The 26,251-nt window shown below is 44.8% G+C and overlaps 3 protein-coding genes across 3 annotated transcripts; 2 read left to right on the forward strand and 1 right to left on the reverse strand.

Moving 5' to 3' along the window:
- Window positions 1-8,964, forward strand: LOC8061002 (putative 1-phosphatidylinositol-3-phosphate 5-kinase FAB1D). The gene is made up of 12 exons (XM_021455989.1): window positions 1-272; window positions 1,063-1,337; window positions 1,449-2,424; window positions 2,506-2,650; window positions 2,761-3,111; window positions 4,746-5,471; window positions 5,559-5,878; window positions 5,985-6,111; window positions 6,194-6,361; window positions 6,467-7,807; window positions 7,889-8,149; window positions 8,264-8,964. The coding sequence occupies exons 2-12, from the start codon at window positions 1,097-1,099 to the stop codon at window positions 8,501-8,503; spliced, it is 4,896 nt and encodes a 1,631-aa protein (XP_021311664.1). The 5' UTR covers window positions 1-272; window positions 1,063-1,096; the 3' UTR covers window positions 8,504-8,964.
- LOC8063116 (serine hydroxymethyltransferase 7) lies at window positions 12,963-18,475 on the forward strand. Its single transcript, XM_002456678.2, has 4 exons — window positions 12,963-14,379; window positions 17,100-17,502; window positions 17,672-17,773; window positions 17,881-18,475. The coding sequence occupies exons 1-4, from the start codon at window positions 13,327-13,329 to the stop codon at window positions 18,102-18,104; spliced, it is 1,782 nt and encodes a 593-aa protein (XP_002456723.1). The 5' UTR covers window positions 12,963-13,326; the 3' UTR covers window positions 18,105-18,475.
- LOC8063117 lies at window positions 20,842-23,179 on the reverse strand. The gene is made up of 2 exons (XM_021455461.1): window positions 22,141-23,179; window positions 20,842-21,916 (listed from the first exon to the last, which is right to left on the reverse strand). Exons 1-2 carry the CDS (start codon window positions 22,465-22,467, stop codon window positions 21,287-21,289), a joined length of 957 nt encoding a protein of 318 aa, XP_021311136.1. The 5' UTR covers window positions 22,468-23,179; the 3' UTR covers window positions 20,842-21,286.

A 26,251-nucleotide genomic window follows, 5' to 3' on the forward strand; every position in this document is an offset into this window, starting at 1 on the left:
CAAGCCACTCCTCCCATATTTGGCTGTTTCCGTCCCCATTTCTCCTGTTCTTCCCGTTTCAAAAGCGCGTCCAATTTTATCACAAAAATCCCAGACATCGAGCCTTCGAATCCAGCGGCTTTTGGATTCATTCATTCATCCCTTCCCTTCCGTCTTGCTCTCCGCCATTTCGGAATCGGGGGGCAGCGAGCACCCGCCCGCGTGTGTCGAGGCTTTCGGTGGGCGTATTCACCCCCGGTGGATTTGGAATCGTGCCTTCTCGGCACGCACAAGTAAGTTTTGATGCTTTGCCCTTCGTCTCAAATCGCGTTGTTTCCCGGGTTGGTTATTTGACGATGCGAGACAATCGGGGAAACCTGTCAAAATTCTCGAGAGGCGGCGGCGGCGGCGATCGCGAGGCATTTGGCCATCTGCGTGTTTTTTTTGGGCGCTGTTTTGGTTGTCACCGCTTCCTCCGCCGTAGCCGCGCGGCGTTGCCTGCTTGCCGCCGCATCGTCCTCCATCCTCAGCCGTAGCCTGTAGGCTCCCTCGTAGCGCGCGCCGCTAGACTTATCGTCGCCTGCCGCCGCCGGAGCGTCGCTGTAGGCGGAGGCTGCTGCCCGCCCTCCTCCCATCAATAGGTGAAATACAAGTGAATCTAGTGTTTGTTACTGCATAAATTGGGAGGCATTTGGCGTTAGCTGCATAATCTTAGTTGTTCAGCAAACATTTATTATTTCCATCTTGTATATTATCTCCGTAATTCTCATGATGTCTCCGAGTGAACTTGTGATGTCAAATCCCTGGTTCACCGTAATTTTTAAGTGTTTTTCCTGTCATCATTACAGTTTCAGTTTGATCCTCTTCAGTGCGGCTTTTTAGAATTTTACTAGAATGTGTGCAATAAGCTCAGAACTTAACATCATGACATATGAGTATAATATAACAAATAATTCTCGTCCCCATGTGGTGGAACCTTTGTAATAGCTTAGGCAGTCATGATGTTTACTTGGCATTTAGCGATTATTCTCTCAGGTTATGGTTTACCAGAGTGGATGGCTCCAATGTTATTTTTATGTGCAGGTGGCATGCTAGCATAATGCAGTGAAGTTGTGTCATGAGTAAAATGTGTCACGCATGTGCATCAGAAGAGACAACCATGGATGAAGCTAATATCGACCTGACCTGCAGTACATCTTGCTGCAAGATGTGTGACCATGGTGAGGGATCATCAATTGTTACTGGTGAGATCAACTGGTTGACCATAGACTCGAGCCCTTGCAGCACTCCTTATGGCACCCCTATTTTTACCCGAGAAAATTCTTTCTCAAGCTTTGCCAGTTGCTTTTCAAGCCTTGGTGAGTGTTGGAGCACTCCTCTCTTAAATTAGTGATATGATTATTTGTATCATTTAACACCATTTTCTTAGATAACCATAATTTCTCTATGGTTTTTATCTTCATCAACAGATTCTGATTCTGAAGAGGAGATTGACCTCCAAGATACTGGTCAATTTCATCATGATAACCTGTTAAGCAATGATTTTATGGAGCAAGAAGGGAGTTCAGTACGAGTGGAAGAATGTCAATTCAAGGATATTGCTGATGACTGTGCTATTTTTTCCATTCCAGTAAAACAATATATTTCATCTGCTGAACAACAGTTGGAGAGACATGAAGACTCCACCAAGGGAAATTTTGATGCCATTAATATTTCATTGGATTCGGATGTATCTTCTGAGGACAGAAAAGATATCCAATCCGATGATCAACTGGTAAGAACGGAATGTGGTGTACCAGTGGAAGATATTAATCATAAACAATCAGGTGTGATAGTTGTTGAACAGATCACTAGCCTTCCCATGCCAGGTGGTGATATTTTTCCATTGAATGAACAAGTTATGGATGAACCTGGCAGTACTGCAGAAAATGCAATAGTTTATAACAATATATCGAATACCGAACCTGAAATGAAACATGGTACTCACTTTGAAAATGAAAATGAATGCCTGTACCCGCTATTATTGCCCAGTTTTGATGCAGATCCTTTCATTTGGTTACCACCAGAACCAGAAAATAAGGAAGATGACTTTGATACTGTTTCTAATGATGATGACGAGAGTGGCACTAACAGCACTGGGTGGGGTAGGTCAAGTTTCAAGGTTAACTTAGCAGAGAGAAACAAGGAAAGCCGTGAAGACCAATTGCAGAAAGTAATGTCAGAAGTCATGAATGGGCAATTCAAGATCCTAGTAGGTCGCTTCTTGGCTGCTGAAGGGCTCTCTTTATCTGATGGAGGCACCGATAAAAACTGGCTTGATATTCTTGCGTCATTGTCATGGGATGCTGCATTACTTGTCAAACCTGATGCCAATTCCGGAAATGCAATGGATCCTGGTTCGTATGTGAAGGTGAAATGCATAGCTTCAGGATATTACCAGCAGAGGTAACAAATTCATATTGTAGTGTTCTTTTCTTATCCTTACATTGTCTCTCAATTTGGTTCCCTTTCTTGTTCCTTTGATAGTGAAGTGATCAAGGGTCTTGTTTTTAAGAAGAGTGCTGCACATAAACAGATGCGTGCCAATGTAAAGCATCCAAAACTGTTACTTCTTCAGGGTGCCCTTGGTCATTCGTCAACAGGACTATCATCAATAAATTCGATGAAACAGGTCTGCATTCATACGTTTAGGTTCTTATCCAAAGTTTTTTTTCATTGCATAGATAAAACAACACATAGTAGGTGAGTTTTACAAAATTCTTCTTTGTCTACATTGACCAGGAAAATGATCAGCTGGAGAGAACTCTTTATGAAGTGATAGTCAAATGCCAGCCTGATGTTATATTGGTCGAGAAAGCAGTTTCCCGTAACGTAAATGAATATATTCAGAAACAAGGAGTTACGGTTGTAAGTGACATGAATACTCGTCGGCTGGAAAGAATTGCTCGTTGCATTGGCTCTCCAATTGTATCGTTGCAGAGTGTTCTTACGAAACCCAGTCTTATTAAGCAGTGTGAGTCTCTCCATTTTGAAAAGTTTGTTGAAGAGCATAATATTACTGGAGAAGATGGAAGGAAATCATGCAAAACATTTTTATTTCTAGAGGGTTTTCCAAGACCTCTGGGATGCACGGTATGCTCTCTTTCTTACTTATTTGTGTGTAGTCTTTTCGATTTATGTAGTCTGGGATTTTTTATTGCTCGAGTGCATGGATTGGACATATCTTTTAGTGGTCCCCTCGGGCTGCATTTGGTTTACAGATTTGGTTTTTTCCACTGCATGGGTTGTTTTTTAAAGAAGGTTCGCTGGTTTGCTTGAGATATTTTCTGAAAAGTTGCTTATGTTTCATTTTTGCTTGTTTGGTGATAGTGAAAGAAGCTACCCATAGTCGTCAGCCTCCACTTGATATAATCATGCTCACACATCAGGGTAAGGATAAAAGATGATTTCAGCTGGGGTTTTAATAAAATTTTCCATCAAAACAAACTTTGTTTCATGTTTTCCAGATAGCCCAGCAAACTAGTGCTATCCCAGATGTGTGTACTTTGCTCCTATTAGGTAACCAATTCTTAACCCAAACCCAGCATTGCGCAAGGTCCGTTGGTATGTTGTTAGCACCAAAACAATGTGCAACAACACTCCACACCATCTTTGCCACTGGACATTCAAAGAAGAGGTGAAATTGTTTCATCTTGATCACAACATTAACAGGAAGGCTCCTTTCATTCTGGTTTCTTTTAATCATGCTATCTTTGGTGAAAATTGCATTATTCTCCATCAACCAGATATATTTGATTCTGAATGGAAAGTTTCTCACTTTCTCACACACAGCATCCCACTGTGACCTGAACTATTCAGAGAGCCATCTCCTGGAAGATAGATGCATATCCCTTGAAAAACAACATTCTATGCTGATATCCTGTTGGTCACACAATTGTTACATGGTTTGAAATTTTACACATAAATGCTCAGGATAGAGCAAGGTGTCTTTCTAAAACAGAGTGTTTTGGCCATTTCAGTAGCAATTGTCCTCCCCTGGAGGTGCAGCTCCCTTACTTTGAGCAGGTCTGCCCACACAGGGGACTCCTGCCTGTGTTTCACAGTGCATATGGACTGCCCCTGGAGGTATTTAATTTTGATAATGTCCTGCCAAGTTTCTTCTCCATTTTCAAGTCTCCACCATCATTTGCAGACTGTCATTCAATTTCCCAAATCTTTCACACCCAGATCCCCTTTTTCTTATTATTACAAATTTTAGTCGATTTAGCCAGATGTTGTTTTCTTTTTGTGCTACCACTTTGCCTGATCATACATGTGGCAAATAGGGGTGTGTGATTCTTACCTTGGCATTTATTGATGTTCTATGACTTAGTGAGATGGGACAAACTAATTTGCTGTGTGTATTATATCTAGAAGAAGCTGTTCTGGAGTAGAATATGGAGAAAAAAAAATCACTGTTAGGTACGAGTTGACAAGAGCTCACCCATCTGTCCTGACACCTATTTCTTTTTTTTTTTTGGGGGGGGGGGGGTCTCTCGAATCTCTCGATGGCTATGCTATAAGCTAACAGACCAAAATTCACTGTTGGCTAACACCATTCAGTTGCACTCATTTTACTCTATTTGGAGCTTTATAGGTTGTGCTAGTGCAAATCATATCATCTTTTGTCCATTGTATATGTTTTTTCCCCATTTTGCTCATGACTCATCGTGTTTATTGTGCTCCTTCTGTTTTGCTAATTCTGATTAGTTTGACTTGTTCTGTAGATATTGCTGAAAGGAGCAACAAGGGAAGAACTTAAGAAGATTAAGCGTGTGCTTCATTTCACTGTCTTTGCAGCTTACCATTTGATCCTTGAAACTTCATTCTTTGCCGATCAAAAGTTGTTTACAACAGACAAAACTACCACAGGGAAAGAGAAGTGCTTTAACACTAATCCACAACTGCTTGGTCCCAGTTATGATAGTTCAAAAAACAGTGACACCATGAATAACACTCCAACTTGTGATGATCAGTATCCTAATCAGGAAAAGCTCATTCATACTGAAAAATCAATACCATTGCATCTTCATGTTTCCAAAACTATGACATCTGAAGATCCTGCTGGTGAAGAACATATTGACAGCAAAGGTATTCAGTCGTATTCGTCCCTGCCTGTTTCAGATCTCTCGACAAATTTTATGCAGGACATGTCATCACCAGATTGTGCCGAGCCAAACACATCTGATGGTTTTGATGGCTCACCATTCACTGATACTTCCAAAGAGGTGCAGAAGAAGCAATTGTCTAGTGACAATTTTCAGGGAACTTTTGATGTAATTCGTGCTGAGAGTGGAGCTGCTTTGAACACTCAGGACATCTTGATTTCAATGTCTAGCCAACATATCAGGAACCAAGCTGTTTGTGAGCAGAGTCACCTTTCGCGGATAACTTATTATGGGTATTTTGATACATCTCTTGGACGATATTTGCAAGATACTTTACTTAATGAGGTCATACATCTTAACTATTTGTTAATTAGTTTAAGATTCCTTCATTTTACTTGCCGTGTCTTCCAATAATAACTAAACTGTTTACAGAAACACAATTGCCTATCATGCGGTGAATCTCCAGAATCTCACATGTACTCTTATACCCACCATAATGGTACTCTCACTGTTCTTGTGAAAAGACTTCCCTTGGAGTTGACACTTTCTGGTGAAACTCAAGGAAGAATTTGGATGTGGACCAGATGCTTGAGATGCAATGCTAAGCCGACCCATAGGGTTATAATATCTTCCTCTGCTCGGAATCTGTCGTTTGGGAAGTTCTTGGAACTCAGCTTCTCAACCCAATCTGCTGCCAAGAAGCTACCAACATGTGGGCATTTGCTTCATAGAGACTGCCTACGTTTCTTTGGGTAAATGTCTCCTATGCTCCTATACATATGAACATGGATTTTTTTAGATGAAACAGGTTTTTTTTCATGGTTTCACTGATATTCTTCATCATTTTATGCCTTGCAGATTTGGATCCAAAGTTGCTATGTTCAGATACTCATCTGTAGAAATATATTCTGCTTGTAAGCCTCCATTGAGTTTGGAGTTCAATAACCAAAACAAAAAGGATTGGCTTGATGTCGAAGTGAATAATGTATGCTTCTGCAACATATTTGCTGCTGCTGCTGTTTATTTTCCTTTAGCCATTGCATCCTAACATCATTCTATTCTTTAAGGTTATTCTTAAATGGAAGCAACTCTTCACAGAAATTGAAAATGTAATACAAGACTTAAGATCAAGATACTCTAGTCAAGCCATGGGGGAAGCAACCAACGTTTCAGTAGATGAGGGATTACTTTTGGAGGTGTCTAGGATTCTCACACAAGAGAAAAATGAAGTTGAGGTAATCGTCCTGCATCAATTCTATTTTTCTGTCTATTAGCTGATTTCCTTATGCAAAATATTTCAGATTATTTTTTGGTATGTTAACATATCCTCTGTATACAAGGTTTCTCTGAGGGAGTTTAGCCAGATTGCCGTATCCGAGAGTTTTGCTCATGGGATCCTTGGTTTGAACTGGCTGTACCAGCAACTTCTTCTTGGGTTCCACATTTGGGATCTTCGGTTGCTTCATATTCTGCAGTACACTAAAGTTAATACTGCATCTTCAGACAATTCCATTCATGACAGCACAGCAAAGAATGAGCTGAAGAGTTTGGGAAGTATTGCAATCCAGGACACACCGTCAGTGAAGAAAATTGGAACAGAAAGAAAGGAAACAATTATAAATTCTTCTGACGGCTCTGAAGATCCATTTGGTGATACAGTTTTGGATAAGGTTCATCTTACTGATAAACTAATAACCAAAGAGCACGATTTGCCCATTTATCAAGATCATGATGTAAGATCAGACCTTTCCTCTGTAGGCGAAGCTGCTGATAAGTTCGAAACCTCTGTGGAGATTGCTAATGATAATTGTTCAGAGAAATTAAACACTATACCATTTACAAATGATGAACAACCTGCAGCATCCAATGTAAATGAAATGCATCATGTTGTCATTCCAAGTGATGATGCAGGAAAATGGATCTGGAATCAATTTAATCAATTGGAAATGGAATACAAGAAAGAACTTCAAGGTGGTTCTTTGTATAAATTCTACCTCATCAACAAATACACCCCATGTTCTTCATCATTGGCACAATTAAAGCATCAGATGGACTTGGGGCATTTTATAGCTGGCCGTGGTGGTAATATTTTTTCAATTTCTGAGGAAGAGGTTTCTAGCATTATTGCTTACGCTCTAATTATATCTGAACAACAAGGGTTCTATTCTGAAGCTGCATCTAGCAACTTGGATGGAAATGCTTCTATGCTGTCATCCATGTTGTCTCCAAATGAGTCGTTAGAAAACAACCATAAATTTTCAAGGTTTGCATCTCTAGTATCACCTGAGGAAGCAACATCAGGGTTTTATGATTCATTTCTGTCATCTTTAAAAGATCTGCATCACGAAATTGATCTGAATAATGAAAAGATAGCTCTGAGAAACACATATACTGTCGTTTGTATATATGCAAAACAATTCCATGATCTTCGGAAGATATGTTGCCCATCAGAACTTGCATATATTTCATCAATAAGCCGCTGCAAAAACTGGAATGCGCAGGGTGGAAAGAGTAAGGTTTTCTTTGCGAAGTCAATGGATGACAGATTTATCATAAAACAAATCAAGAAGACTGAGTTTGACTCGTTCTTAAAGTTTGGTCTTGAGTACTTCAAGCATTTTGGTGTATCTCAGGTTTCAAGCAATCCTACATGTCTTGCGAAAATTCTGGGAATATATCAGGTACGTCAAATCTTCCATGAACTCCGTGGGATAAACTGCTCCTAGCATATTATGATGTATTTCTTTCTGATACTATGTAAGGTTAAGGAAACTAGGAACGGCAAGGAGACAAGGGTTAACTTCATGGTTATGGAAAATCTTTTGTTTGGACATAATATAATACGCAAATATGACCTGAAGGGTGCTCTTTTCTCACGGTATATTCCTGATTCAGAAAATCCTGAAAAGGTGCTGTTGGATCAAAATTTTATTGAAGACATGCGTACCATGCCAATCTACATTGAAGGAAAAACCAAAAACTTCATGGAACGCGCTATTTGGAATGACACATCTTTCTTAAGTGTATGTGTGCCTATTGCCATGAAATAATTTTCATTGAGTTTATATACTTCATTTTATAGGACTATCTATAATTTTGCCCTCAAACTTATATTTTGTATTTCCTTGTGCTTGCAGCGCATGACTGTCATGGATTACTCCCTGCTTGTTGGAGTTGACAAAGAGAAGAAAGAGCTTGTATTTGGAATTATAGATTATTTGAGACAATATACCTGGGACAAACAGCTGGAATCTTGGGTGAAGACATCTCTTTTTGTTCCAAAGAACCTATCCCCAACTGTAATTTCCCCTAGGGAGTACAAAATAAGATTCAGGGCGTTTATGTCACAATACTTTCTGTCAGTTCCAGATGCTTGAGTCTTGAGGCTCAATCATTTTCTGGCACTGGTGGCAGAACTTATCTTGAGTTAGGAGATCATGTTGCCGATGGTTATTTCCATATCCAGTAAGCAGTACGGCATGTCGATCAGCATCATATGTTCTGAGCATTAGATTTCCCTTAGTTTCATTGCTTTATTTTTGTGTTGTGTGTGTTTATCCTTGTCCATTTTCCTTCTCAGCAGTAGTGTACATAGTAGCAGCTAGGACACCAGGAAAGTGCAAATTTTAAGCAAATGAACGGTTATTGACACACAAATAACCTAGGTTTTATTCTTTATTGATGATAATTAGGGTGGAGATAAAGGTTTGTAGGGCTGAGGAGCATGTAATGTACTCCCGTTTGTGTTTATTGGAATATATTGCTGAAACTTAAAGTTAGTTTAAAGATTCAGCTTTTTTGTTACTTTATAATAAAATTAGTGGCAAGGTTTATCATAGCAGCATTTGTGCGTTGAGCATTACCGTGGCATGACAGGCATAGACACTATCACTGCCCAGCATAGGTACAATACTGTTGTCCATCACTTCGTCAGGTGAAGATATGTCAATTATAGGGGCACCTGTCTTCTACCTCATCAAAATGATTTTATTACTTTTATGACTGTTTTGCATGGAGTCTGATATACACTATACAGTCATTTTGAAGAGAAATATGAGAGAAGATGAATTATGCATAAACTTATCATGGTTTTTTAAAGATCTGAAATGAGTGTTATACTCTTGTTTGTTTTTGTGGCTCTGTTCTGTCCGGTTACACAATGAGATTTTGGTAGATTGGGCATGGCTTCTCTTCATGAACTACCGAAGAGCCAAATGTGATCGGTTTTTTCTCTGTCTGTATGCCGTATGAGGCAGTTGGTATGTACGCCAAATTTCAAGCCATCAAGCGAAACTCTTAACATCCAGGTTTTGCCTTATTTAGGCCTTGTTTAGTTCGCAAAAATTTTCAAGATTTTCCGTCACATCGAATCTTTGGTCGTATGCATGGAGCATTAAACAAAGACAAAAATAAAAACTAATTACACAGTTTACCTGAAATTTGTGAGATGAATCTTTTGAGCCTAGTTACTCCGTGATTGGACAATGTTTGTCAAATAAAAACGAAAGTGCTACAGTAGCTAAAAAGACAAAATTTTGCGAACTAAACAAGGCCTTATTCTGCGTGTGTGTTGTTGGGGTGGGGGGGGGGGGGTTGTTTAATCTTTTTAATTCAATTTCACTGATCATTTCTCATGTATGTTCTTGTTTACTACACAAACAGGTAGCTTCCAACTTCCAAGCATCCTGAAATATTCTTGGTTTGTGGATCATTCGTTTCTATATTGAATATGGTTGGTTATTTGCTTATGCGCTTCTGTTATCCAAATGATGAGGTAGTAGTAGCAACAGCATCCAAGCTACTACTACCTTATTATTGTTTAGGACAAGATCTGGTCAAACTTTGAAGACTATAAACATCGAATTAATAACTATTTTATTCTATACATTCTAAACAATCCTTTTGATGAAATTTTATGTTGTCACGGTAGTAGTACTACAGTGGATGATGCGATCATGCGATCCCTGCATGCCTGAACTTTTCTCATTTTTTCTATTCCGGAGTTGCCGCGTTGGCATGAAATGAAAGCATCATGTACCGGAGGTCGGAACTCTGAGATATCCGCAGTTTGGTGGCGTAGGTTCATTGAACCTGGCCTAGACTGTCTGGCCGTAAGGTCGTAAGGATGGGGAGATTCAACGTACTACGTACTCTGTGACGTCTGTTGCGAAGCCAGACTTGAGAGTTGAGACAGATTTGTGGTAAAATACTTTTAGTACTCCGTAAGTTGCGAGTCTCTTTCTCTGTGGGCACGAACCATGACTGGTGTGTATTGATGTTACTGCTACTGTGTGTACTAGCACGAACCATGAGTCCATGACTGTTTAGTTCATCCAAAAACTAAATTTTTTTCAAAATTTTCTGTCACACTAAATTTTATGGCACATACATGAAGCATTAAATATAGTCAAAAGCAAAAACTAACTACACAGTTTGCCTGTAAATCGCGAGATTAGTTAGTCCATAATTGGACTATATTTGCCACAAACAAACGAAAGTGCTACAGTGTTCGAAAACTTTTCATTTTGCCAACTAAACAAGGCATCCACCCGCAAAAATAATGTACTCCACTCCTCTACTCGGGCCTTGTTTAATACACACAATTTTTTAGCATTGACTACCGTAGCACTTTCGTTTGTATTTAACAATTATTATCTGATTATAAATTAACTAAGCTTAAAAAAACTCGACCAGAGGGAGCGACATCCCCCTGATTTTGTCTTAAGAAGATGGTGTCGTGACTCGAACCCGGGCTGGCTCAGCCAACCGCTTCTTCGGCGTGTTGTGCTGACCAGTTACACCGTGAGAGTGTTGGCAACTAAGCTTAAAAGATTTTTCTTATAAATTATAGATAAATCGTGCAATCAATTTTTATTTTTTACTTATATTTAATGCTTCATACATGTATTTAAAAATTTAATGTGACACGGAATCTTAAAAAATTTTGTGAACTAAGCCAGACCTCAGATGCTAGTTGTACGCTAGCTATGGAGCTGGAATCCTGCAACAGGAGTTGAGAGATGGAGCCAAAATGATAGCTTATTTTAACTCTCCACTTACTTTGATAGGCCATGCATGAGATTTTATAAGAAACATGTTTTAAGAACTTCACAATTTGAGAAAAAATAATTTTATTAGTGAAATAGAGCGGTGTCAGATACGGTACAAGTGATGGGATGAGACGAGGTTCTATAAATATACACTCTGAATCTAGTTAGATGCCACAGTTCAAATCAGAAGCTAGCCTTCCAACTCAAAACTCCCCTTCGAGATTACTCAAAAGCACTCCAATGATGTCTGAGCGTTCTAGCCCAATTTTATAAGTATTACGACCACACTGACATTGTGATGCACTAGTAGCCTAGTACTAGTGCGTGGACTGTTTCACAACTGATTCCTCAAAAAAACTGTTTTACAACTTTACCGTGCTCTCTTCGCGCAACTGTTTCACCTTAAAGCCGTGAATTTCCCATTTGAGAGGAGACAAAAAAGAGAGAAATTTTTTTTTAAAAAAAAAGAGAAGTAGCTTCATCTGGCTTTGCATGCTAGCTCCCATAAGACCCTTTGCGTGAGGATGGATGGATTTGCCTATGTGAGGAATAGAAGGATTAGATAAGATGGAGAGAGAAAAGAAAGAGAAGAAAAACAAAAAGAGGAAAAATAGAGAGAAAAGGAAAAAAAAAAGGAAAGAGTATTATAAACATTTTGTTCCATTCAACAAGAGAAGTAGTTTTATGAAATACTGTTCTAAAACAACAACAATTTTACTGGCAGAGCTGTTGATGCAACCAAAGTCGACAAAAGTTGTTAGATCATTAAACATTATTCTAAAAGAGTAACGGCCTCACTTTCAAAGCCGCTCATGCAATCGAAGCCCACAAAAATGTTAGACCATCGCGAAACGTTGTTCTAAAACAGTAACAACTTCAATGTCAGATCCGCTCATGCAATGGAAGGCGACAAAAATTGTTAGATCATTACGAAACGTTATTTAAAACAATAGCGACTTCACTAGTAAAGCCGCGCATGTAACCGAAGCCGACAAAAATTGTTAGGTCATTATGAAACGTTATTCTAAACAATAGCAACTTCACTGCGCAAAGCTGCTTATGTAACCAAAGCGATAAAAAATGTTAGACCATTATGAAACGTTGTTCTAAAACAGTAGCAACTTCTCTGGCAGAGCCGCTCGTGCAACCGAAGTCGACAAAAATTGTTAGACTATTATGAAACGTTGTTCTAAAACAGTAGCAACTTCACTGGCAGACCAGCTCATATAATAGAAGTCGACAAAAATTGGTAGCCCTCTCAGGCTGTCTCCAACGGCAGACTTATTTGGGAACCCAAACCTAAAATGGGCCTCCAACACAATACCTATAGCCTCCAACAGAGTACCCATACAGAAGACCCATTTTAGGTATCAGAAGAGGCATAACCCAAATTTGGGTATCCTCTCTCCTCGAGACCCATTTGCAGAGAGTGTTGTCTTTTAAGTCTTGTTGTTTGGAGAAGACTAAAAATAGGTATGGAACCTTTTACCTGTAGCGCTACCCAAAGGACAAATGAGTCTTGTATTTTGGGTGATGATTGTTGGAGATAGTCTCATTAGGCAACTAGAAATTCACGGTTACCGACTGGTTGGGCCCACTTACAGTCGCCCACGCCTGCTCGGGTTTGGGTCCAGTCGGCCAGAGGACATGCCCAGCCGGCCCTCGCGGGCACGTGCCCGTCCTCCCGTACCGATGGCAACAGCACCCACCGGCCACCGTCTCGGGCCGGTTCCCCGTCCAGGTTCTTCCTCCTTACCCTGATGACCCGATCCCCCCCTATTCCCGTCGACCACATCTGCATACGACCACACCACACCACGCCACACCACCACCAACCCTTCCCTTCATCAATTGGAGCACGGCGCCCATTCATTCCCCTCTCCTCCGCTGCGTGCCTCCGACTCCACCGATTCCACCGCGTCATCTCGTGCTTCCCAATTCCCATAGCCCCCGGTTGATCCCCGTCCATGGTTTCCTCCGCCGCCGCGTCGCCTCTCGTAGCCACCGCCGCTGACTCTGCTTCCTCCTGCGTCGCCCACCTCCGCTGCTGCTCCTGTCGCGTTGGTTGTTGCTGTTGTTGTTGTTGTTGAAGACGCGTAGCTCTCTAGGGTTCGTTATTTCTCGCCGATCGATTCGGGAATTGGTAAGCTATGGATCTCTCGCGGCCCGCATCGTCGGACCTCTCGCTCGGGCTCCACTCTCACGGTCACGCCCGCGGCCACGCCCACGCCGCTCGCGTGCACGCGGTAGCCGCGCCGCTGCGCCTGTTCGACGGCGCGGAGGACGCGAAGCCGGAGCGCGTCGTGGCAGGGGAGGCCGACGCGGAGAGGGATGACGAGGACGGGGGCGACCAGCACTTCTCCCTCCTCGGGCACTCCCTCTGCGTCAAGCGCCCGCGTCGCGTCGTCAACGGCGGTGGGTGCGGGGGCGGAGACACGTCATCCTGCTCGTCCACGTCCGCGGCGCTGCGCCCCGCCAAGCGGCAGGCGACGGGGGAGGGCAGCGGCGCGGATCTGGAGACCCGCCGCGCCGCGGTCCGCGCCTGGGGCAACCAGTCGCTGGCGGAGGCCGACCCGGCTGTGCACGCGCTGATGGAGCAGGAGCTTGACCGCCAGGTGCGAGGCATCGAGCTCATAGCCTCGGAGAACTTCGTCTGCCGCGCGGTGCTCGACGCGCTCGGCAGCCACCTCACCAACAAGTACTCCGAGGGGGCCCCGGGTGCTCGCTACTACGGCGGGAATCAGCACATCGACGCCATCGAGCGGCTCTGCCATGAGCGAGCCCTCATTGCCTTCGGTCTCGACCCTGCCTGCTGGGGCGTCAACGTGCAGCCCTACTCGTGCACGTCTGCCAATTTGGCTGTCTACACTGGGCTCCTTCAACCCAAGGACCGCATCATGGGGCTGGAGCCACCGTCGGGTGGCCATGTTAGCCATGGTTACTACACGCCCAGTGGTAAGAAGGTGTCAGGTGCCTCTATTTTCTTCGAGAGCATGTCGTACAAGGTGAACCCACAGACTGGGTATATTGATTACGACAAGCTCGAGGAGAGAGCAATGGATTTCCACCCGAAAATTCTCATCTGTGGTGGGAGCTCTTACCCCAGAGAGTGGGACTTTGCACGGATGAGATTGATTGCTGATAAATGTGGTGCAGTGCTTCTTTGCGACATGGCACATATCAGTGGGCTTGTCGCAGCAAAGGTACATGTCTACGTTGAAGCATTTATTTTTATCTTACAGTTAGCTTATTCTATCCTGCTTAACAATGTGCGCAAGAGTAATACGAGTACATCCTAGGTCTACATTTTGATCTTACAGTTACTATGACTGTATACTGCTTAGCATCGAACGGAATTGTACCTCTTAGTGTTGTATACTTGTATGGGCTAGGATTGCAGTTACCAGCTACCCTTGTGTTCTTATTTCCAAAGGTTAGAAGGCTTTTGTTGCCATTTAGGTTACCATTTCATGCATTTAATTTGACTGTATCTTGCTAAACAATTTGGTTGAATGGTAGTCTGACGAGCTGTTTGGTTTAGTAACTGTAACGTAAATGGCAACGGTAATGATTCACACTCGAGTGGGAGCGGTAACGAGTTTGAATAGATCGGTATCAGTTCCCAACGTGATCTGGTGTGACGGCTGGACTTAAACAAACATTATTTAGGGGGTGTTTGGTTACGGGTCACGGCCAGCCACGCCGTAGGTTCGGCAGCGCCACACCTGTGTGGCGAGAAGAATGGCCGCCACATGCCACACCTTTGCCACAGACAAAACGACAAACTAGGGAGGAAAACGACAGCTGTGGTAGCCAAAGTTTACACAGCAACCAAGCAGCTGCCAAAGTTGCCGAACTTTTGGCATGGCAAGTTGCGGCGTGCAACCAAACACACCCTTAATGCCATCTGTTACCCATGTAATCGAGTCACGTTACAAATACATCAACCAAACAGCACCTTAGAGATACCTCTCATCCTAGTACTTTATTACCCTAGAGGATTTTTGTCAAAACCTAGAGTTTGTTGTGTTGATTATTTTGACTAGAAGTAAATCCTACTGTTAAAACCTTGAAGCTTGATAAAGATCGCAGAGCACAACATTCATTTTCTTTTGGTCCATAAATTTATTCTTTGAACTACCTTGGAAGATTCAAAACAAAAACTTCCTCTGTTGAATGGAAGTTACTATATTGGTCTTTCACCCTGGCAAAATTTAAGTCACTGTGATGGAAGGGAATAAAATTGGGTGGACACCAAGCCATGGTGTACCCCGTGCGACCCCAACCCAATGTATGACACGTGTACATTATAATTTATAAATGATCGTATGTCTGTTAGGAGCTGAGAGCTGCACGTGCACAACCGTGCTTATCCAAACTCCCGTGCTGTGGCGGAGGCGCCTCTCCTGGGTGGGCGCATGATTAGGTTTTTCTGCCATGCGACATGCATCCAAGGTAGGGGCGCACAGGAGTGAGTTTGCACCCAGGTCCACCCAATTTTATTCCGATGGAAGTTAGTAGTGATTCTAGGACTTCATTTTTCCCCCTTGTCCTAGTTTGCTGCTAGCCTGCTACCTTGTTCATCAGGAAATTTAAACCACTAAATGCATGATCGATCATGACACCTGGTCAATTGGTTATGTTGGCACTGTAGCCTGAATTTGATGTTTGAGTGCATAAAGTAACATTTCCATTTGAATTTGGTCCTGGGTTTGGTTTTAGTACCTATGTCAGTTGAATGTGAATTAAGGCATTGTGATTGGCCAATCCTCAGTTTACCTGAACGATGAAGATGCTTTATATGGCTAGTGTCCATTGTTGTGTTCTGTCTATGATGGAAACTAACTTGTAATTGTAAATGATAATCTAAGGTGTTTTTGAATTTGCTTACCATAGTGATGAATCATGATTCACATGCTTGTTACTTCTCAGTGCAATGAGAAATCTAACCAAATTCTTTGCGCCTCAGTAAGTTAATAGAGTCACATTTTGTTTTGCAACTTCCTTTTATAACTAAGAATGTTGCAGCTGAAATAAGCATTTTGTTTTGCTTTAGCATATCAGATACTAGAAGGATACCCGTACATTGCTGCGGGGATCATGGATGATTTGGAATGAAACTAGATGACTTAAAAGGGATGCATTATTATAAATGAATTTTAGTGGATGGTGTGGTATGCTGTCATTGGCAAATAAATGCATCTTTGTGGATGTTGTGGCTTGTTGGCATGGATAGTTTGCATGAATAGATAGATGTCATAATTGCATGTGCTGGTGGGCTCTTGATGTGGATGGCTTTCATGTTAAGAACTTAAGATAGAAGGCTAGTGGGATTCATGATTATAAAATATATAGAAATAGATATAGATATATAGATTGCTTATATTTTTATTATTCTTATTTCTTGTAGTTGTAGCTCCAAACAAGTTTGAGAAATACCACATGTGGTTATTCAAATATCTGGATCTTGATAATCTCCTTAGTCTGCAAGAATCATCGTCCAGTGAAACTAATTGAATCGAACTCCTCCCTCTTAAGACACACTTGAGTACTTAACCTCTCTCAACCATTCTTGCATGTTCCTGAAAGAGCTTAAGTGTGCATAAGTGAAAAGTGTTCCCTTGTTGACTATAGCATGTCATTTGTGGTTGTTCGAGGTGATGTAAGTCGTTTTCACTTGAAGAAACCATTCAACTTGTGTATTATGTCCTTCACTTGTACACCATGTTGATTTTAAACTTTTATTGCAGCATCCTAAATTTCATGCTTGGTTGGGTGATATATACACTCTAGCCTAATGCTTTCCTTCATATGGTATATAGATTGTTTGCCCTTTCTTTTTTTTGTATGGTTGTATTAGAGACCATAGACTGATCATTTGAGGATAACTGTCTGCTGATACTGGAGTACTGTGCCTTTGTAGGAATGCCGTAGCCCTTTTGACTACTGTGATGTTGTTACGTCAACTACTCACAAGAATCTTAGGGGCCCTAGAGGTGGTATAATATTCTTCAGGAAAGGGAAAAATTTAAGGAAACGAGCTGGATCTTTTTCTCAAGGAGATGACAATGAATATGACTTTGAGGATAGGATAAATTTTGGTGTTTTTCCTTCAATGCAAGGAGGACCCCATAATAATCATATTGCTGCCTTGGCTATAACTCTCAAGCAGGTAGCAACTCCTGAATATAAAGCATACATTCAACAAGTCAAGAAAAATGCTCAGGCTTTGGCATCAGCTTTGCTCAGAAGAAAATGTAGATTGGTTACTGGGGGCACAGATAATCACTTAGTACTTTGGGACCTCAGAACTCTTGGCTTGACAGGTATAATTCTGCTTCCTTTGTGTGAGCCCATTGCCCATTCACATGTTTACTTTCGTATAAATGTTTCTACCTTTTATCTTGTGCACTTTTAGTTTATATTTTAGGTTATATATCATATGCGAAGTGCTGGTGCGTATTGGTTATGATGTTATTCTTTAATTTTGGACAGGCAAGATCTTCGAGAAGGTTTGCGAGGCATGCCACATATCTATCAACAAGACACCAATTTATGGGGATAACGGCTCGATATCGCCTGGTGGTGTGCGGATTGGTTAGTTCTTTCAACTCGATATCTCTATTCTTTTTAGCCTTTTGTTCCTCTCCTTATATAAATGCAGAACTGGCAGTACTGATCAGCTTGATATCATGTTGCTATAGGAACACCTGCAATGACTACTAGAGGTTGCTTAGAAGAGGACTTTGACGTGATTGCAGACTTCCTCATAAGGGCTACTCATATTGCTAGCAATGTTCTGAAAGAACATGGGAAAGTGCAAAAGGAGTTTCTAAGAGGCCTACAGAACAATAGGGATATTATAGAACTCCGAAATCAGGTTGAGGCATTTGCGTCACAGTTTGCGATGCCAGGTTTTGATGTATGAATGTGCATATATACTGTAGTCAGCAGTTATCCAGATTCACAGCAACATTGCCATCCCTTCAGTTCCTCCAATACTAGCAACTATTGCTTCCAACTGCACAATGTCTAGGAGAGTTTTTTTTATTAGCTGTTGATTCAAACAATTATGTACAGCAGGTTGTGTTGAGTTATAATGTAGTGAACCTTGGTATGACGGGTTACTATAGGAGATATTTTCTTGTCACTACAACAGAACCTTTTGTTGCCTTTGGAGACCTGTTGTTGCCGAGGCTGAAAAAGCTTTAACCATATGATTTCTGGCTAACTATTAGACGATGGGATGTGGTAAATTGTACCGGGCCGTACAACCAGTTTCGGAAGTTTGCAAACCCACTTAAGTGCTCATGGCTTGTCGCATCAATTATTATGATGCGACACTGTTCAGATTTTTCTGCCTCTATTATTCTTTGTTTCATGGCCTTGTTGGATGCTCTGCACAGGGACGGTTTGTTTACTGACGGCAAAGTCCACACTGAATGAACCATGAACTACGTGTTGGAGTATAGGAGTGAGTATTAGCCCATGTGGCTAGGCCTATGTATGCTATACTATATTGCTACCCTCCTAGGGTTAGTCTAATCAAGGGAAATTAGCAGTTTAGCACTACGTCGCGGCATGAAGCCATGAAGAGTTCACAAACATAGCGCTTGAGGAAAGAAAGGGCCATTGGGGTAGTCAAGCTTACCGAGGGCTTAGTGTTAGGGGTAAGAGATTAGACAGAGGGAGAAGAGAATGGAGAGAAGGCGAGGATGGGTTGAAAGAGAGAGGATGAGATAGACAGAGGGAAAAAAGATTTGAGAGAATATGAGGATGGAAATGAGGGAGAAAAAAAATAATGTTATATCAACCACTGCACAGGCGGCTTACTAGGTATAAAAGATTCTATTTATACTGATGACTTAACATACCGTTAATATTTGATGGTAACTAAAGTTGAAACCATGCCTATATTGTCACCTGCTTTTATGTACCGCCGGTAGGAAAATACAGTTGAAACCATGATGGATAGAAACCATTTGTGTTCTACAACTGGTGTACATTTGGGCAGCAGATTATTGTTGACTTACTTCTTGATGTTGTCAACATTATCTTATGCGTCTTGACTATGGCCTAGCTAGGAGAAGACAAATTTTGGTGGCCTAAGTACCGACACAGTGTCACGGACATCATCAGTTTTTTAGCCGCTGACATCATGAGGCTCGTTGTCTGTGAGGAGAAAAAGAAAAACATGATGAAACTTTGGTGCCTAGCTGCCTAATTCCGGCTTCAACCCAGACCGACGCGCCACCTCGTTCGTTCTCCGTGACCTGACCGCGACACCAAGCTCCTCGTTTTTCTTCTGGCAATGATCCGACTCAGTTGCCGCCGATCGATGGATCCATGGGCAACCTTCCACTCCCATCTGCTTCTCGTTCCTCCAAGGAAATGATGGCCCGGCATGGATCCATGGACCGACGCCGACCGACGGGGGCCGGGCAAGGGCGAGGGCGAGCGACGACACAGGCGGCAACGGAGGTCCTTTTCTTGAATGCGCAGCAGAAAGCCGCGCTGCTCCCCGGGTCAGTCCAGTTCCAGTCCCCGCTGCTGCCGTTCCAGAAAACGCTTTAATCATTGCGATCGACCGTCCACTGCACTGCAGCTTCCCCGGCCCGGGACACCGCCGGTCGGTCCAGCCAGCCCGACAAGCAGCGTAGTACGGGGCGGAAGCCAGCCGCCGGCCGCGCACATCCACAGTTTTTTTCGCGCCCGTCATGTGTTGCGCTGCCTTCCCATCCGTCCATGTCCATCCATCGCCTCGGCAGGCCGGCCGGCGCTCGGCGTCCTCGGGAGGGAGGGGTACAAGGAATCTGACGGCGAGCGCGGCCTCGCTTTTCGACACCCCCCCTATTCTTGCGATGGTGGAGGCCGTCATGATGGGCGAGACGGAAGTGAGGTCGCCACTAGCAGAAGTAAACAAGTGGCGAGATCCTCGGCGTTTCACACATTGCTTTCTTTCAGGTTTTTTCCTAACGAGAAGGAGGAGGAGGAAACAGTGCTTGGACCCCCCCGAAGCGGAAACGCGGTGGATATGAAATGGCGCTAAGCCCTACTAATAATGCGCACGCCGGCCGCTCGCTCGGCTTTTGTTTCCTACCATACCGGTAGCTTGATTGAGCGAGAGCACCTGGCCGTGGGAAAGGAGGCCATGATGGCTCGCCTTTTGCCGGCGAGGCGAGGGATAATGGATCCATATATGTCGTGTCGCCGATGATCGAGGAGGTTGTTAGGCTCTCTGTCAAGATGACGAACCCAAAGGCGTGCCGTGTCGAGGAATGGCTTGGCTGCCGTGGTGTGGACACGGCATCGAGCTGCTACTGATTGCTAGGTTAAAGTAATGTCTTGATTAAGCAGTGTAGTTTTCGTATAGATGCCGTGCCAGGCAGACAAGAGCCGCTGGGTTGGACTCTTGAGGCTGAAGCTGAGAGCTTTGAGAAAGCGAGTGAGTGAACGGGAAGAAGTGTAAGGAGGACAGAAGCAACCAAAGTTTTCCGCGGGGTCGGTCCAACTCCAACCTAGGCCAGCTTTCTGCGCGCCCAGCCCAGACGAAGGCGAACAAACAAAAAGCCACCTTTCGATTCGCAGCTGCGAGTGTGCCGCCGATTCCTCCTGAGCAAAGATCTCTTGGCTCTTCCTGTGGGTAAATGTGATCGATGGATCGGTTGCCTACTTGCCTCTCCTCCTCTTCGTTCCAAAACTCCAGTACTCATCCCCATCATGCCTCCTCCTTTCATGGCAGAGGCCGCAGACGCAACAACGAGACAGGAACAGCATCATGGCCAACCAAAATGCTGCTGCGACACCACAGGAGGCTCCATCATCCATCACTCTCTCCATCCCTAAACACGACAGAGATGGAGATTGAGCAGAGGGACAACAACAGGCTATTGCTAGCTAGGGACACTGCTAGTACGTACGTATTTGACTTTGCTTGTACTACCATGCAAGCAACGCAACGCAAGCAACGAGCATCATTCATTCGTTCATGTGATGAATTTGTGATGATGGTGGTGATGACGATCTTTATGCTGGGACTGGTGGAGCTCCGAGGCTGGCTCGATCGGGGGGCACGAGGAGGTGTGTGTGTGTGTGTGTGTGATCGATCCATCAATGGCTGCACAGGTCGGAGAGCTCCTTCCTGCCCTCGACAATGTCGTCCAGGAAGTCGTCCAGCTGGCACACCAGGCTATCGGTGCCGGTCCGGAGCACGTCCACCCACGCCTTGAGCTCCTCCACCTTGTCCTTGACGACGCCGCCGGTGGCGCCCTCGCACTTGCGGCCCGTCGCGGCGACGCGTTCCACCTCCTCCCGCGCCGCCTCCACGGCGGCGCGCGCGCACCGGAACTCGCACATCCTGATCCCCGCCGCGCCGTCGGACTCGGCCTCCTCCGCCATCCTCTGCTGCAGCATTGCGATGGACGCCATGAAGCCGGCACCGGCGTCCACGCCGCCGCCGGCGGTGTCGTCCGCGGCGCACGGTCCGCCGGCCGCCGCGGCCGCGCAGGAGACGGCACCGCTGGCGAGGATGAGCAGGAGGAGCGAGCTCGCGTTGTGCAGCGCGTACAGGAGCCCCCGGAAGCCGTTGAAGCCCGTGAGCCTCGCGGCGTCCGTGGCGCGCAGCAGCAGCCGCTCGTCCAGCTGCAGCGACAGCGGCGCGATCCTCGCGTCCGACAGCGCGCGGTTCTCCTCCTCCGCGGCCATGGCCTCCCTCCTCGACACGGAGATCGCCCGCAGCACCTGCGCGGGAAGCGCCAATCAAACCATTAACCATAGGCATGGATGATGATTGATGAACGAAGATGATGCGCACCACAAACAGAGCCACGAGCGTTTCGGAGAGAAAGAAAGAAACAGAGCAGAGGCATCAAGGAAACGATCGATAGCTTCATGAGACACGAAGAAGCGATCGATCGCAGGACGTTTCAACAGAAGGTAGAAAGGAAGGAAGACGAAGAACCAACCTGGCGAGTGGAGAGAGGAGAGGGATCCTGGAGCCAGTCATCGAGCGCGGCGGCGGCGCAGGCGGCCGCGGCGCAATACCGCTCGACGGAGGCGAGGCCGAGCTTGACGGCGAGGCAGGCGTCCCAGAGGCGGGCGGTCTCGTCCATGTACTCGTCGAGCCAGCGGCCGCCAGGCGGCAGGTGGAGCTGGCCGACCATGAGCGTGAGCTGCGAGTGCAGGCCCCTGAGCAGCGCCGCCGCCCGCAGCAGCGCCGGCAGCGACGACAACCCGCCGGCACGGCCCAAGTCGTCGAGCCCGCGCGCCAGGGACGAGAAGAAGGCGTTCATCGCGTCGTCTGCCTCTGCCTCTGCCTCTGCCGCCGTCGTCGCCGCAAACGCCGCTGCACTGTTTGAATTGGGAAAGGAAAGCCTGCTCGGCTGGCTATATATAGCTAGGCAGCAAGCAAGCTAGCTAGCAAGAGCGCGGTGCACCGGCACGGCAAGCAAGAAGAGAAGGAGAGGGGGAGCAGCGGCCAGCGAGGGAGGAGAGAGCGGAGCACGAGAGGGGCAGCCGAGGCGACAGCAGACACGGGAGGGAGGGAGGGAGGAGTGCAGCGCGGAGTAGCGCAATGATGCGTGTCTAGACGGGAGGGGGAAGGGTGATGATGATGAGGAAGGGGAGGGGCGGAGGCAGTAGCAGCGGCAGCGGCAGCAGAGCCATGGTCGCGGTCGCGGCTGGCTGCTCGACTCGATCACTGCCGCTCGCTCTTGTTCGCTGCTGCTGCCTCGTGCTCGCTAATTAACCCCGTCCGTAACCGCAGTCATCGGTTTGTTTGACCGCACCGCGACGCAGCTGTTTACCACCAGAAAAGCGGTGGTGGCTCCTCTCCTTTTCAGCCAATTGGGTCCCTTGGAGGTTTCCTGCTGGCGCCACTCGTTGAATTTCCCTGTCCTCTTTCCTGCTTATTCAGGTCTCTGTCTCTGAATCTTTTGAACTTTTCACTATTATTTATCGTCAGGTTTTTTTCTTTTTCTTTTCATTGGAAAAAAGGGATTTCACTTTCTTAAACTGGATTTAGGAGGACAACAGGTCATGTTTATCATAAGAACTATTGTCCTTCTGAAATGATGTAAAATATAGGTCTCTCCTGCACTTCACCGATTCCTGAAGCTCCTTGGATAGGTAGCTAGGTTTCTCTGGACCAGACTTGTCCAGCAAGGTTTATTACATTAAGCAATGCGATATTTAGTACCATCAGTCCAATCAGTCCCCCAAACCTTGCGTTATTCGATTCTATCTCTAATCTTATACATACTACCACCCCTTTATTCCCTTAACCCCCTTTCCAACTCAGAGATGCAAATCTTATCCTGCCAATGCCACCACCACCACCAAAATTCCTCCACGGTTCATTACGGCTCCTGTTGGCAAGGAGCTATACTACTTGTAGAGATGTAGTGATCTCCAGAAATGCCGGGGATGCCGATCGGATTAGCCCAAATAAATCATGCTTATCGTCGAAGTTTTCTTTTTCTTTTTTCCTCTTACTGAAAGACTATCTTCGAAGCTGCCTTTCACAAAGGGACTTGCATGCAGTGCCAATTTATCAGCCAATTCTCTCTTCTTCCGCATCAAAACATGACGGATCAGTCTTGTAGGAAAAAGAAGGCAACAAAAAAGGAGGGGTGGTAAAGCTCACTGGCAGAGGGATGCCAATGGCTTGGCATGGTAGTGTTAGGTGCCATTGAATTCACTGGGATTTGGTCGTCAGTGTTTGTTGCGGCCACGGCCAGAGCACTAGCAGCTGCAGCTCTCCCTGTCTCCCCCGGACTGGAGGAGGAGCAGTAGCCCGACATGCATGGGATTAGCATGCTACTCTGGTCTCTGATGTGAGCAGCCCCAAGAGTTTTCGTGATGCGGCAGCTGCGCTCCGTGTTCCCGTCCCGTCAGGCGCGTCACACGCGCCTGCTTCTATGCAGTTGCAGTGGTAGTGAACACTCGTAGGTACTCCTCCTAGACCGGAGCAGCGGACACGCATGATCACGGCGCACGCCATGGCAGGGCAGGGCACGGCAGCGGAGCTCCCGAGCTTGAGGACCGGGACTGGACGGAAGGTTTTCTTGTCCAGGACCGTACACCTTGTCTGTGCCCGGCTCCCGTATCTTGTAGGCAAGGCAATCGATCATCACCGCCCTAGTTTGCGGCCAATTTATTTGATCATTTCTATATAGGTTTGTTTGATACCAGGACTAAACTTAGTAAACTTTAGTCCTGAAGAACCATCCAAACAGTTGAACTATTTAGCTATGCACCGTTTGTCTACGAGGAGGCCGGTTATATATAGGAGTATACAAATTGCTCTGCTCGCATCAGCTGAATGGATGACGTGATTTGCTCTTCTCTTGAGATAAAAGATCTGGAGGCCGAGAGAGACCAGAGGATCAAAGATCGGTGCAATGGTCAATAGGTATCGAAGCCTGAGGTCCCCCAGATCCACGCTTTTGACTAATAAGAGCGGCATCGGAGCAAATCCATCTTTCCACTTGATATATTCCTCTTTTATACTTTATAGTCAATCAACGCTTCCCTTTGTCATTTGATAAACAAACATACAAGAACCGTGGTGTTATCATTCATATCAGCAAGCAGGCAAACAGATGGACGGACACACATGTAATCGCACACCACATGGATAAATCTTGGCAAAAGCAGGAGAATTTTCATTTGGGTGTGGTTAGGTTAGGGCGCTAGCTATGGATGATCTTTGATCTGCCCGTGGGATCTCGGGGAATGTGGTGCTTGGGGGATCAGCGAAATTCTTAAACAACAGCGTGCATGCTCCTCCCCATAAACAAACCACCTTTTGAGTGGTGGACATATGCTCAATTGCTCATAGGGCAAACAGCCTGATAAACCGTGATCTCGCGTAATCTAATAGAAAATTATGGCAATGCTAACATGTGATAGGTGTCTTGTGTCTAGACTCTAGAAGCTTGCATTTTTAAAATCAGGGGGAGATTGAGTTGTCTGTGCCAATGTGATCCAAACACGAGAATATACGGTTTGTATTTTTCCTATAATTTTAGTGCATTTGATACGCCAACGAGTAATGAGCGAGGCGCTTGTGCTTAATTGATAGCCAAAATGACATCCGTGTGTTGCCAATATGATCCGCTGCAAGCTAGATCAATGTTTCTTTTCTTTTTTTAAAAAAAAAAACAAAACGCATGAGCAGATCAGCGTGTATGTATGTATACAATGCGTCCTTTCTCTTTTTGGCTCTAGGGTGAGATTATGAGAAGATGCATGGTGCCGAGTGGAGCCCTAAGATTTGGTCATCTGCACCCAGCTAGCAGCCACATGGATGAAGCGACAAAGTCTGCTGCTCGCTCAAGTGAGTCCCATCATGGTCACTCATGGCAGTAATTATAGCCGCAATTATGCCTGCCCAAAAGCCCAAAGCAGGCAAAAGTCCTTTTCGAAAGAAAACGTTAATGGAGGCCATATCTATCGTCCACAATTATTAACTCCTGTCCAAAATATACATGTGCGGTTAAATTTAATAAACGAAAAAACATGAGAAATAAGAAAATTTTGTTATGTGCAAATAAAGGATCATAAATAATGACTGGCAATCCAATGTGTGTTCGTAGAAATAAAAAAAACATGGTGTAAATTTTTTTTTAAAAAAACACACCTTTTTTATTCGAGGCAAAGTAAAGGAAAGGAAAGGAGTGCATGATTAATTTCAGTTTTCAGATACAACACCACACAGTCTAAATTAAAATCTACTAGCGGTCCGATCAGGCTCTTAAAAATTCATAGGCAGGCAGCAACAGCAATAATGCGCTCATCCAAGTCTCGAGTCTTGACCGGTAATCAGCACTAATCAGAGAGCTAGCGCGGGAGTGGAGTGGCGGTACGAGGCGCTCATGATGGTGCTGCGCTCGTAGGGCGCTCGTCCTAGACAGCTGCCCCAAAAGGCTGCCGCCTGATTATTTGCTCTGATCCTTTTTGGACATGGCATGATGGCTAATGCCCCGGCTTAACTCAGCCGGCCCCGATTTTAATACGCCCCCCTGTCCCTGTACCTGTCCCGCTCGGTGGGGTGGCCAACACGATCTCAGAATC

Source organism: Sorghum bicolor, chromosome 3 (genome assembly GCF_000003195.3).
Source record: "Sorghum bicolor cultivar BTx623 chromosome 3, Sorghum_bicolor_NCBIv3, whole genome shotgun sequence".
Taxonomy (NCBI): Eukaryota; Viridiplantae; Streptophyta; class Magnoliopsida; order Poales; family Poaceae; genus Sorghum; species Sorghum bicolor.